The sequence below is a fragment of the Eublepharis macularius genome, chromosome 10 (genome assembly GCF_028583425.1).
Source record: "Eublepharis macularius isolate TG4126 chromosome 10, MPM_Emac_v1.0, whole genome shotgun sequence".
NCBI classification, from domain to species: domain Eukaryota; kingdom Metazoa; phylum Chordata; class Lepidosauria; order Squamata; family Eublepharidae; genus Eublepharis; species Eublepharis macularius.
Window position 1 is genome coordinate 34,833,775 of NC_072799.1, and position 14,389 is coordinate 34,848,163.

General features: G+C 40.8%; 1 protein-coding gene across 14 annotated transcripts in view; it reads right to left on the reverse strand.

Annotated features, from left to right (window-relative positions):
* CAMK2D (calcium/calmodulin dependent protein kinase II delta) overlaps window positions 1–14,389 on the reverse strand; it is a 196,632-nt gene that overhangs the window by 113,872 nt on the left and 68,371 nt on the right. For all 14 annotated transcript variants that reach the window (XM_054990284.1, XM_054990282.1, XM_054990279.1 and 11 more), the window contains exon 3: window positions 4,538–4,597. In XM_054990284.1, coding sequence (XP_054846259.1) covers window positions 4,538–4,597 — 60 coding nt within the window. The remainder of the gene's footprint in view (window positions 1–4,537; window positions 4,598–14,389) is intronic.

Below are 14,389 nucleotides of genomic sequence, written 5' to 3' on the forward strand. Positions count from 1 at the left end.
ATGTCTGATCTCACAATGAATGTAGGTGGACTTCTTACAGAATAGGTGAAATTCAGAATCCACTTACCAACATTTACTATTTGGTAGTCAATCTGGAAAGAAGGGTAGAAGGAAAGCTATTGCTCTCTACTGCACACTATCATTTTTTAAAAAGACACAAGACACCCTCAAAAACTTGTTTTACAGGGGAAAGTACCAAAACACAAAGACTTGTCCTGAGAAATAAGGGACAGCTGGATCCAATGCTGTGTAAGATACATGGGAGATGGCCATTATATGTATCTTTGCAATAGCAATTTTATATAAAAAATTAAGCTGTTGACCACCAACATTTATTTTTCAAATTCCAAAATTTCTCTCAAAGGGACTGTTCCCACAGGAAATTTTGACTTTCTTGCTGCAGTACCTGAAAATGAAACTGCTCACTGCAATGAGTATCTTGCACAATCAGAGTCGACAATTTCAGCTTGGGAAATTTTTGAAGATTGGCGAGCTGTGCCTGGGGAGGATATCAGTGTAGATGTGATACCACAAAGCCTACCCTCTGGAGTTGCTATCTTCTCCACAAAGGGATGCCAAGTCTCCTGCTCTAGTGGAAGACCTCCTGCCCAGCAGGCTCCACTCCCTGCTGCCACTCAGAAAAGTGGAGGGGAGAATCTGCATCATTCTGTTACCCCAATGCTGTTTTATCACAGAGTATCAGTGCAATCCTAGATTGTTGCCCTGATGCTGATGACATCACTTCTATTTGAACCAGAAGTGATGTTGTGGTTTTAGTGGGACTTTCCCCCCACCCCCAAACTCTGGCCAGTTGCCACACAGGGCTGGCAACTCTACCTCCAGGGCAATTGATTGCTATAACCTGGAGATCAGTTATAATTCTGGTAGAACTCCAGGACCCGCCTGGATGTTGGCAACCCATTCTCATTCTTTCTGTCAGCATAAGAAGCTCACCTTAATTTGTTTCAACTGACTTTTTTTGCGTATAACCAGAAACAAACACCAAACATTGATATTATTAAATATTGCAAATGTAAAACTATCTGGATAAGTCGCACTGATGTAAAGAGCACAATTTTAATCTTATAATCCTGAAATGGGCATCTTTTTATTTTAAATTTTAAAAATGCCATCTTGAAATATGGTTGAAAGGCACATGATACAGCAACCTTGTTGAAGGTCAAGCAGGTATTGGTCAGAGTACAGGAGACCACCTGACAGCCTTGTAGATACCACCTTGAATTCAGTGATGGAAGAAAAGTGAGGTATAAATGAAATTTGAAAATAATAAAATGAATACATTCATTTGCTATCCTCTGTAGCACATCGGCTGCAAGCAACACAGTACTTTCCCCATTTTATAGGAACATCAATACATTTTTACTGCTACTTACATCTAGGATATATAATGGTGCACCATCTACACATAAGGGGGGAAGACATTAACCAAGTATAGCTGCTGGAATAATTAAAGGGATCCACAGGGTTTCAGCCATTACTAAAGAAATAAAGTGCTCCATACTGATACAAAACTACAGGAAGAAAAATACTTGAGAAGCAGTATTAATAATGAGCAAGATAAAAGGGTATTAGTGCTGAGCGATTACTAATCAAACATGGAAAAGTGAACCTTTTCCAAAAGGAAGTAGGCTAGAAAATGGAAACTTCAGAAGTAGATTTCATTATTGGGGAAAATTAGGGTGCTTTCTAGCCTCTTTTTCTACCTAGGGAGTCTATTCATAGTACTAAAATCTAATACCATTAAAAAACAAAGCAAAACAAAAAACTGAGTTATATGAAAGAGGAAATGAAACCTTCGTCATCTTTTTTCCCTTCAATAAAATGCATGTAATTTAACATGATTTGCAATGCAATTGTGCGTATAAAAAGAAAACAGACTTCACAAAAACAGTGATCCCCTTCTATGTACCCTAGATTTTCTTTTGTAGAAATATTATGAACACTGGATAATGCTAATAAATAATATGAAATTAATTCAAAGCATGATTTCTGACAAGAAATTTCCTCACTTTCTTCAGAGTACTTTCCCAGTCCCGCTACAAATACAGATTATTTTTTTTCCACTGAAGAAAGTCCCACTGGCTTCTCTCTCTCATCTCAAACCATATCCATATTTGCTTCATTTCTTTTTTTTTTTATATATGTTTATTGCTTTTCCGGCCGAAGCCATAAGCCATACAAACACCAACAAAATGCTTCATTTCTAACAGTAGCAATCATGAGAATTGCTGCTGATTATTTTCAGCTCAGTGTCATTCAACAAATAATATGCCAGAAATTTATCCTTCGTTTTACACCAGACAATATTTGGGACTGCTCGTATGAGCAGAAAATGCATTCTGTTAAATGGCCTTTGAATAGGGTTGCCAGGTCTGGCTGCCAGGAGGAGACCAGGTGGGGACATGGGGGGCAGCCATCAGCAATGGTAAAACTCAAAAGTGACATCACATCCCTAGGAATCCCTGGAAACTCAATGGTAAAACCATAGAGTTTTTGGTGATTCCTAGAGGGGACTGATCTGTTTATATGTTTTTATTGAATTGCTTTATATTTACTTTATTTTAAAAGCTGTTTTAATGTTTTGATGTTCACCACCTTGGGGACCATATTTAGGTGGAAGGGTGACATAGAATTGTTTTAAATCAATCAATTAATTAACCATTACAGAAAAACACTTGGCAGCAAACAATGATGCCATTCTCTCCATATTTTCTACACCTCCTTTCTACTTATTGTCAAGCAGCAAGACAAATAATGAGGAGAGCAGGCATTCTCTCCTTCATCTCAGTCTTCCTCAGAAAAGTCACTTCACTGATACATACATGAATGAAAAGGCAACTGAACTGAAAAGAAGATATCAGCTTTTGAGTTTTCCATCAAATTTATTTGGTAATTTCTTGTTTCTTCCTGGGTGCAAACTCAACACATCATTATGTACAATACTGCAGAAGCAAGCACCATGGGCCCGGAGCTTAGCACTGATCTTGCTAAGTCCATAATCATGTTCAAAGTGACCTAAACCAAAACCCACAAAACAGCTGGCATGGAATGAATAATACAACATGGCAGAGCTCACAGAAAACACTTTTCCTCCATACAGCCTAATATAAAACAGAACTACAAATCCTTCAGCAATTTCATATGGTCCTTGGGCTCTGTCACATTCCCAATGCTTCTTCAAGCAGTTTAAATTCAGTATGGGGTAACTTATGAACAATGTTCTACCACAGTAACTCTTACATTTGTGAACCACTGTTCTTGCTCATTTAATCTGTCTGAACTACATGACTGCTTGGTTCGCAATTTCCACTTAGCAGCCTGTTTGAATGGCTACCAAATTAAAACTCTGCCCTTCTGCACTCTAGTAGATGTGAATCAGCTATGCAGGTGAAGGTGAAGTCTGTAGATTTGCTAGATTTATAAACATTCCATGTCACCAACATCTCTATTACTGTCTTCCAATATTCCTCAATGGCAAAAGAGTAATGCATGAAGTTAGCAACACCTAATGTACTTCTCCAAAATGCCCCCCCCACTCCTTCTACCCCCAGCACTAGGGTTGCCAGCCTCCAGGTGATTGCTGGAGATCTCCTGGAATTACAACTGATCTCCAGGCCACAGATACCAGTTTCCCTGGAGAAAATGACTGCTTTGGACTCTATGGCATTATACCCCTCCTCCCCTCCCCAGACCTCACCCTCTCCAGGCTCCATCCCCAACATCTCCAGGTATTGCCCAACCTGGAGCTGGCAACCCTACCCAGCACCCAATATGAAAGGAGTTTTCCTATATTTTTACTATTTTGCCTATCTCACTAGGGGGAAAAGGAGTGAAATATCTGCACTTCTAAGTGTATGATAAATGAACAGCTTTCATACAATCACATTAGTATTTAATCAAACGAATAAAAATATTGCCCTGATATTTGTTCTTATTTTCAGAGACTATCTCAGGGGATATTGTCCTATATAAAATTTCTGTATGACTTTATATGATCTACATTATGGGTACCCAACATTTTTGACCCTGTGGGCACCTATGGAATTCTGACACAGGGTGGTGGGTGCAACCACAAAATGGCTGCCACAGGAGGTAGAGAGAACTATAAAACAGCTGCTACAGGAGATGGAAAAAACTACAAAATGTCAGGGAGTGAGGCTATGCATAAATTTAATAGTAAATCTTCAACATTTAAGACAGAAGCTCTGCTTAACAGGATGCTTTTAAAATGGCATACTGTTTTAAAAGTAATTTCTTGCTTATACACAGCTTACCTTCAGTCATACAGTGAAAATCCTTGTGCTATGGTGGCACCTGTTGTCAAATTAATGTTTTTCGGTATCTGCACAGACAATTAGATTTTAAATGGCCAATCAGAAGCCCTGACAGACAAAAGCCCCATCTGGCAGCTTTCTAAAAACACTTGGCAGGCACCAAGAAAAGTGTAGATGGAAGACATGGTGCCCATAGGCGCCACGTTTGGGACTCCTGGTCTACAAATATTATACATCCTTACCAATGTTTGGGTGCTTCAGGAGGCGACAGATTCTAGCTTCTCTTTCTAGTTTCTGGTGATCTGCAAGAAATAATAAGATTCAGAATTTTAGTAAGATTAGTAACATTTGGCTGGCTTTCACTTGAAGTGTAACAGAACAAGTGGCAATACATGGAGTATGCACTCTGTTGTAATAACTTAGAAGAGAACCAACTTGGTGTAGTAGCTGGAGTACCAGGCTGGGACCAGGAAGACCCGGGTTTATACTTGTCACTCAAGCTAACTGGCTGAGCTTGGGCCAAACTAGGGATCCCAGACCCCCAGTGGGGGCGGGGGATCTCCCGCCCCCGCTCCCCACACCCCACCCCCACTTATCTGAGCAGCAGGGGGTGCACCTTCCTTGCACGCTCCCCCACCGTGCGTTGTGCTCCTGTGCTCCACAGCTGCCAGGATTGGTCCCATTTTGGCCCAGATTGGGGCCACTGCAGAGTGCAGGAGCACTCCTGCACTAAGCAGCACTCAAAACGGGCCCGATCCACAGCAAATCGGCCCATTTTCAGCAGCTGTGGAACACAGGAGCGTTCCTGTGCTCCACAGCACCCAAAATGGGCCGTTCTGCTGCAGATCGGGCCTGGTTTTGAGGCACTGCAGAGCGCAGGAACACTCGTGCGCTCCACAGCGCCTCAAAACCAGGCCCGATCCATGGCATAACGGCCCGTTTCGGGCACATTCTGCAGCGTCCGGCCGTGCGATGACATCACCCCAAAATGACATCATCGTGCCTGTGGGGGCGCGCACGGGTGCACCCCCCCTCTCCCAAAAGGTGCCAGGCCCCTGTCCCCCAGCTGGGAGATTGAGGGGGCCTGGCAACCCTAGGCCAAACACTTTATTTTGCCTTAACATGACTCACAGGGGGGGTTGTAAAAATAAAATGAAGACCCTTATACACCCTGAGCTCCATGGGGGAAATACAAAAATGCAACGCAAAAATGAAAATACAACACAACAGATAATAAGACATGTCTATTTTGCAGTGGCTTTGTAAAATCTAAAATCATGTACGTAAAGACCTTTAAAACACAACATAAATGCCAAGTATTATTATTACTAGTTTGCCTTTAAATGGTATGTGTTTTTTTCCTTTAGATAAAAGTACACAAAATTATTTGCTGCGTGGGAGAGAATTCCCATAGTTTTTAATTTGGAATTAGGTCCTCTGTGGGAGTATGTAGATTCTAGAAAAGAGAACTGAATCCTTATTACATGGGAAATCAGGACAGGTACTGATAGGAAAAAATATCTATGGTCCTACAAGCAGACATTTGAGAGGATTGTCTTATTCTTATGCCAATATCACATTCAGACTCGACCTCCAACATCATTTTCTAACAACCATGAATGTTAATTTGTATTAGTTCAGCATCTACTGCCTCTCTGAAGCAGAAGTTTAAAACAACTTCCTGATTGAGGTTCAAGAGGAAGATAAAAATGAAGAACTATAGGGCCAACACAGAGATGTAACATTTTCAGAAATGTTGAAGCCATGATCGGCGAGAGTCAAACTTTTCTTCATTTTTTTTCTCCCCAGAAAAAAAATAGAAGTTTTGGGGGAAACTGAAATACATGCAGTACTTGTTTTCCTACCAAATCTAACCTTATTTACTACCTTAACTATGCAAATGTAATATTTATAAATTAGCATATAAAATTGTACAATTTTGGCACATGTATAATGTTTAGAACTTTTCTACAAGCAAAATTATGAAGACATCCAGTATGAAAGAAAGAGTACATGCTGTAAACTATTGTACCCTATGCTACCTTAGCATGTGTTTTTGCCAGCTGAGAAGTAGGAAAAATAAACGTTTAAAACAGAAAACACTAATTTTATTGTAAACAAAAATAAGTATCTTATTTAGACAAAAATGATCTCATACAATCACATGGGTACTTTACGGGGAGAAATACTGAACTAGGGCTGCCAGGTTTTTTGCTAGAGCAGCCCCTAACTCCGCACTGTTGCTTGGTAAGAGGAGAGGTCTCTTAAGGATTCTAGTGGCAAAACCACATCGTATCAGTGGAATCTTAGAGCATTGCTGTTAGCAGTTAGACCCCTTCTTCTGCAGAGGGGCAGTTTATAGATATGAAATCATAAACACCCGTCTTCATATAGCATAAGTGCAAGAAACTGAAATAAAAACAAAATGGATGCAAGCCAAGTAGGAGCCTGGAAGAAGGAGAATCAAAGCGGCTGGCTGACTAAAGACCCCCTCCATGCCCCGGAGACATGCATAACTTAGGACAATGAGGTCTCCCAAGAAGCCCCAGACTAATCTCATCCATGCCCTGTCTCATTTCCCCTCACTCTTTTCCCTGATTAAGCACCAAACTTGGTAGCCTTTCCCATCCAGTATTCAAAGGGTCATCAAGCACCATTTACACCTACGGTTCACCTCAGGTAGACCTATTAAGCCTCTCCCTATTCATTATCTACCTCCATAAAACCCATTAAGTCATTGTTTTGGGGACAAACACAACAGCTTACACTAGGGTTGCCAGTCCCCAGCAGGGGACAGGGGACTGACACCTTTGGGGAGAAGGGGGGAGCACGTGTGCCCCCACAGGAGTGACGTCATCGCGTAGCCCCTGGGCAGGCCCATTTTCAGGTGCTGAGGAAACAGGCCATTTTGCCATGGATCGGGCCAGTTTTTAAGGTGCTGTGGAGCGCAGGAGCGTTCCTGCGCTCTGCAGCGCCTCAAAATGGGCCCGATCCACAGCAGAACAGGCCTGTTTGGGGCGCTGAGCGCAGGAGCGTTCCTGCACTCCACAGCAGCTCAAAAATGCACCCAATCTGCACCAAAACAGGCCTGTTTAGGGCGCTGCATTCTGCAGCACCTCAAAACGGGCCCAATCCATGGCAGAACGGGCCCGTTTTGGGTGCTGCTGAGTGCAGGAGCATTTTGCCCTATATCTGGACTCCCTAGCCACCAGTATGTGTATGCATGTCTTTGGATTCATACACACACCCCCAAATCCATTTGGGCCTCTTCTCCATGAAATGCTGGTCATTTTGCTGCTGCCTCTGCAGACCTCTATCTTCAAGGCTGGTAACTACACCCTTCCCCCAAACTGTTTTCTCCCCTTTTTCTCCCTGATTTTCTCTTAGTTAACCTTGTATGTGTGTTGTGTGAGATGTTTGTATGTTTGCCCTTTTACTTCTCTTTTAATAAAAACCTTTCTGGCTGGCTTTATTCCAAGAGTTTTCTAAGGGAATAAACCCCATAGACATAGGTGGAGAATCCCTGTTATCCCCTCTCGCTTGGTCTCCTTTAAGCTAATTTCCCTCAAGTAATTAGGAGACTGCTTATTTGCATAACACTGCCTGATGCAATGACAACACTTCCAGGCTTGCACTGTAAGTCATGTCATGCCATCAGAGGGCCAGCATTTTACATGACTCTGCCCCCTTAAGCTTCTCGCAAGCTGGAAACTCTAAAATGAAATCTTCATTAGTGTATTATTATCATACACATTTTAGCATATTAAAGGTGGACAAATTAGTCACATTTTTATCCTTAAAAATACTTGGTATATGTCTATAATATAAACCTAAATTGTCATTCTTTAATGCTGTAGATCATCCTACATAAAAATCTTTCACAGGGGTTTGTTCAGTGCCCCCCCCCCCAACTCCTAATTTTTCCATTGGAAGATCTGAAAATAGTCCTCAGAAAAGAAAGTTTTTTCTCCAAAAACTGTTTTCGTCACCCCACCCCCCCAAGCTTTCACAACACTAGGGAAAGGTGACTTAAATTTTTTTTAAAAAAAATCTGAATGCCATCTATATTTAATAGACTAGTGTAGGCCTAGAATTGTCTTGTTAATCACTTAATATTGAAATATGCAAGTCTTCTGGAGTGGAAAAATAAAACTGTGAAGTTTAGCCTGCGAGCCAATTTGGGCTCCTGTATTCGAGCCAGTTTGGAGCACAACCAAGAGTGTATTATAACTAGCAAAACAAAGGCCTCAAAGAGTACCGCAATTACTTGTGATTGAAGGAATAATTTACAAGAGAATTATTTTCTGATCTTTAGCCCAATTTTCTGCTTGTCTGAGAATAGCTCATGATTTCCTCTGAGTCATCTATTATTAGCTAATCATTTGGTTTTCAGCAGCAACTGAGGAGGGATAGCACCTTGGAAGAGGAGGACAGTCAGTAGGGTAACAAGAACCTTAGGTCAAATTTTCACAGGTGGTCAATGCTGAGAGGTAGAATCATGGTCTCTTTGCCAATTCTATGGTGATTCTGTATAGTTAGGTATGTTGGAGGTGGGGACGATAACTTCTGACAAGCTTACCCTGTCTTGTACAAGGACTCCTTTAGGATGGCTTCTCTTTACCACTGAGCTGCAGCCCCTCCTTGAGCTGCATGCATTGATGCACAATTCAACGTGTGTTGCAGACCTATGCTTTGCAAGCAAAAGATGCCAAGTTCAGTTCCCAGCATTGCCAGTCAAATGTGATAGCAAATGTGGGAATCAGCTTTCACTTTTTAAATGTGGGAATGAGCGTTCACTGTGCTAAATGGCTGCTACAGATCAATTTTTCCTGTTTGGCCTGCAGTTACAGCAGATGGCCACTAGAAGAAGCTCTGCCCAGTTGAGAGGCTTGCCCACAATTCCTACAAGGCAAGGGGCGGGCAGCCTCCATTCCTGCCATTGACATCATACTGAAAAACAATCAAAATCATAATGAAATTAAGAGCTAAACTTCCACATACACTAGTGATGTTTAATCACAGTCTCAGAGGCGATGAATTGACGGGCATGCAACCTTAGCAGCGTATACTGCATTCTCTGTTAAAATGAACACAATGTCGCAACAGCACCACAAAATGTAACTGATTGCATTAACAAAAACAGTGGCAAGTACTTTTCCTGCTGAGCGAGTAGGCATTTAAGAATGTTAGCATCTCCTCGCTTTTCTGCCTGCTCTTTCTTTCTAGGTAAAGACACTATCAATTAATGCTCGCTATGTATCATATGGTATACCTCAAGTCCCTTGAGTAAATAAATGTCATTGTTACACACACTGTAAAGAATTTAATATGACATATATTTGCTAGGAGCCTCGAGAGGACAAAAAGCATCCATTAGGTAAACAAAAATGTTGAACAGATGGAGCAGGGGGGGGGGGGAGAAGCAAAGTATAACTCTGTTTAGGACTGAACTGTTAATCTATTACCTGAAGCAGAGATTAAGTACTAGTGCTCTATATTTATTATCTTTCTATTTCAGTATTGGAAACATTTCATGTCCAAAGTGCATGGATAACTTGCTTATGCTATATGCAAGTAGTACATGAAAACTGAATTGAATCCCCTTGGGAAGGAACGTTAACTATGTCCCTATGGTCCATCCATTGACTGGGATAGTTCTGCATTTATTTTGATACCAACAATACCTATAATGAAATCAGACAAAAATGGTGAGGCGGCCAAAGCTTTCTTTGCACATTAAGGATCCTTTCAAAGATCTGAACTATTTTAGGAGTCACTTTAAAAAACACTCTTGAATAGCTGGCGTTTTGAATTTTTAAAAAATTAATCTGTAAATTAGTTTTGCTGCTAACAAGGCACTCACCAAGACGTGCTGACATATATAACAACCTAACGTTAACAGCCTGGCTTTTTGTAAATCCAGTAGCATCACTTTGTACTATAGAACCAACATGCTTACATAATACAGAGAAATAAATCTCTCCACAAAATACACCACACAATGAAATCCACTTGGAAGCTAATTTACTGCATACTAAACAGGTAATTCATCTCTTTTTGACAGGGTGCATTCAGGCTTGCTTAAATATCTCTGATATAAAAACAACAATAACAGAGCATGAGGTAGAAAACATAACACGTTAGAAAAGATGTACCTATTTTCTTATTCCCTTTTATATAGAACATTGTATGTTGATTAAAATCAGTTTTATCCTTATTTTTTGTTTTGAAAAAAATTATGTTTGAGCAACTGCGTTCCACAGGAAAGGTCATCGGAAAACAGGATGAAAGTCTTCTGAAAGAGGGGGTTATATATTCTGAAACTTTAACAAGGACACTCTGGCACTGTGACAAGATTGCACTGTGGGTTACACATCTGTGACAGATTGCCCATTTTAAAAAGCCTGGAAGGGCCGTATACACACAGCTGCAGAACTGTTAAGGGTTAATCCCTCACAGAATCAGAGAGCTTTGAGTGGGAAGCTACTCCAAGCGATCTGATTGGGTAGCATGAGCTGGAAAGGGAGAGTCTGTTTTCAGTTCTAGCAGAGAAGAAAGAGTTGGGAAATGAGTTCTAGCGGACAGCAGTTTTAACACCAACAGGAGAACTGGGGAAAAGTTGGCAAGGAAGTTTGTGAAGTAGGTGCAGACTCCCAAACGGGCCGAAGAAAAGGGACAGATCTTCTAAGAAGAGGAGATTTTCCCTACTCAGTCAAACAGGGAGGTAGTTCTGGAGAGTGAAGAGATCCCTGGTCAGGTGTGGTTAGAAACTGCCTGTGGAGACCTTCAGATTTAGTTAACGACTGCAGGAAAGCACTGGTGTGTGAAGAGAAGAGGACTGAAGTACTAGAAAGTGGGTACCAGCATTCCTAATTCCAAAAGAGAAAGAGAATACTAAAAAGAAAGTATACTAGAGTACTTGGCAGAAAACAAGGGAACCAAAGCCTCAAAACATAATCCTTTAAGTATCTGTGAAGAGCGTAAGAACTAAAATCTGTGCATGTTCTGAATTTACCTTAGATATATATGTTGAATCACCTGATTTCACCTGAACTTTCCCCTCTAAAATACATAAACTAGTTACTTAATTTTGAATTTTAAAAACACCTCTGGTGCTATTTCTTCTTAAGAACGAGGGAATGTCATATTTATTTATCTGTTTGTTTGTTTATTTTTAACTCGTCCTCCCCACAAGCAGGCTCAGAGCGAGGTACAACATTGATTAAAATACAGCTTAAAATCAATTCTATAAAAGATAAAAACAGATAAAATACTGTGCCCCTTTTGGGGCAACCAGAGGGAGTGGACTCTCCATACCCCTTGTAGAGGGAGACCGGTGGAAGGCTTGGCAATGATGGGCTAAAATTACCATGCATCACCATGAGTTAAGGAACTGGGAATGGGCCATAGGACGGGTCCCCAACCTTGTTGAACTGGAGGACATGTCTGGAATTTTGAGAACAGGTAGTGGGCCACTGCAACAAAATGACTGCCACAAAACTTTAGGAGGCTCCAAGTCAAGCATCATCCTATGCTGAAGGTCACTGTTTCCAGATATGTGATCACTGCAGAAACAAAGACAAAGTTTCTTCAGCTCTTCTTAAACACCTCTGGCTCCAATGAAATGAAGGAAAGCCAAGACAGGATCTTTGGTTTGGGGAAGAGATCCTATGGGAAAGAAGCAAGTGGGTGCTAGGAAACCCATTGGTGGTTACCTATGGGCACCATACTGGAAATGACTAGGCCACACAAGATCACAGCTTCCTCTCTCACTATGTGCAGGCGGCATGATTCCCAGAAGTGACATCATTGTGCTGACCCAGGAGCATACGTGCTTTGTACGCACAAAGGCACACCAGGACATGTAAGTGCTGCCCCCCTCCTGCTGGGAGAGTAAGGGGACCTGGCAACTCTAGTTAGGATTGACAGTGAAACTGTTAACACTAACCAAGGGGTCCTCTTTACCAGTGGCCTGGGAAACAGTTAAGTTTCCTAATGACTTTGTTATCACAGATATCCTCTTTTCCTTAATAGCACATGTCACTTATCAACTTGTCTATAAATGCACATCATGTTTACTTAATCCCTACAAGAAAAAGGTTGTGTGAATCTGCTTATTGAGAAGCAGATAAGCATTTTAAACTAAGAGCTTTCCGTTCTGGGGAAGAAGGAAAGGATTTGAGTTGAATCTGCTGCTGATTGCTGAAATTCCCAGGCTGGTCCTCCCTTTCCTCATTGCCCAAAACTAAAGCAGTAACACACATGCTACAATTCCTTCTCTTCTTCCCTGTGACTTCAGTACCAATGCAGAATGTTGGCTTGTGAATTACAATGAAAGCTTTTCGACACAGAACACACTAGCAACTTGCCTGCAACACTAAAATCATCACATTACTTTTTCACTAAAATAATCTAATACAGTGCATTCAAGCTGTGCAGCAGCCATATGGCTACTACATATTACTTTATTACTTTAAGCCATTGATTTTTTTAAAAATATGTAGTCGATATCCAAAGTTTGCACTGCTCAACAGGGCTGTTAATGTTGAGTTAACTAAACCTTGTGAGATTCATTGTCCCCCCTCCTTGTTTATCTTGGTTCTTGAGATATGGAATAGAGATATAAGACAGGGTGAGATGACTGGGGGAGTAAAAAATTTTTTAAAGACCTAAGAGCCTTTGCAGATGACTTAGTTTTAATTTTGGAGGATCCCTTAAAGGGAATTGAAGTATCGATGGCCAAGTTGAAAGAATTTGGTGCATTAGCAGATTTTAAAATTAATGAGCAAAAAACAAAAATGTTGACAAAATATGAATACAGAAAACTGAGTAGAATTGATGAAAAAAACCCCAAATTTTAAGGCTGGAAAGACAATAAAATATTTGAGTATTATGTTGACAAATATGAATTGTGTGTTATTTCAAAATAATTACAGTAAGACATGGAAAGAAGATCAGTTAAGATGGGAAAAACGTCCACTTTCTGTGTTGGGGAGGATATCCATGATTAAGATGAATGTTTTACTTTGAAGGTTATTTTTGTTTCAGACAGTACCTGTTTTAACAACAAATATACCATTTAAACAATAGTAAAAGGATATTTCTAAGTTTATATGGCGGGGGCGGGAACCAATAATCAAAAGAGGACTGGGTTTACCTGATTTGAAATTATATTTTGTTGCTTCTTATTTAATATGGATGAAAGAATGGTTGCTGTTGAAAAATGATAGATTCTTGGACCTTCAGAATTGCAGCCTAAGCACTCCTCTGTGCTTCCCCTCAGCACCCTCCCCCTCTGGCCACCAGGCCGCTGTGAAGCATCTGCTTGCCACCAGGACGTTTCACCACCACCAGGAAGTGGTCTGCTGAACTGATGATGAATTGACGGTATAAGCACTCTTCCCCGTACCTCCTCTCAGTGCCCTCCCACTCTGGCTTCCAGAGAACTCAATTGGTGCTGGGAGGAGTGCTCAGGCCATCAATGCACTGGTCCCCCTCCTTGGCAGCAAATGGGTGCTTTCCAGTGGCCTCAAGGCCAGAATTGTCAGCAATGCACCTGTGTGAGAATAAAAAGTGAGTTGTTGGCAATATGGCTTGCCTTTTATATAGTAGGATGATGTATCTGTGGTATATGTCTACAGAAATATTTGAATAAGTGTTGGAAATGAGAACAGCATGAAGGGACATTTTATCATCTTTGGTGGGCTTGTAAAAAAGCTAAAAAAAATTGGACACAAATCCATACGTTAATACAGAAAATCTGGAAGATTAATATACAATTTAAAGCAGAAGCTTTTTTGTTGGGACTAATGGAGAGAGAGCTAGAAAATAAACATGGTATTTTATTCTTATATATGACAATAGCTGCAAGGCTACTATATGCTCAAAAATGGAAGAGTCCAATATTGCCTACAATATATTATGAAGATGATGGAGTTAGCAGAGATGGCTAAACTTACTGCTTTGATCAAAGAAAAGACATTATCCACATTTATAGCAAACTGGAAACTCTTTATCGACTTTGATGTGAAACTGAAAAAAATGAACTGATGATTTGTGGTTTTGAAGTGTAAGGTGGGAGGACTACAGAAACA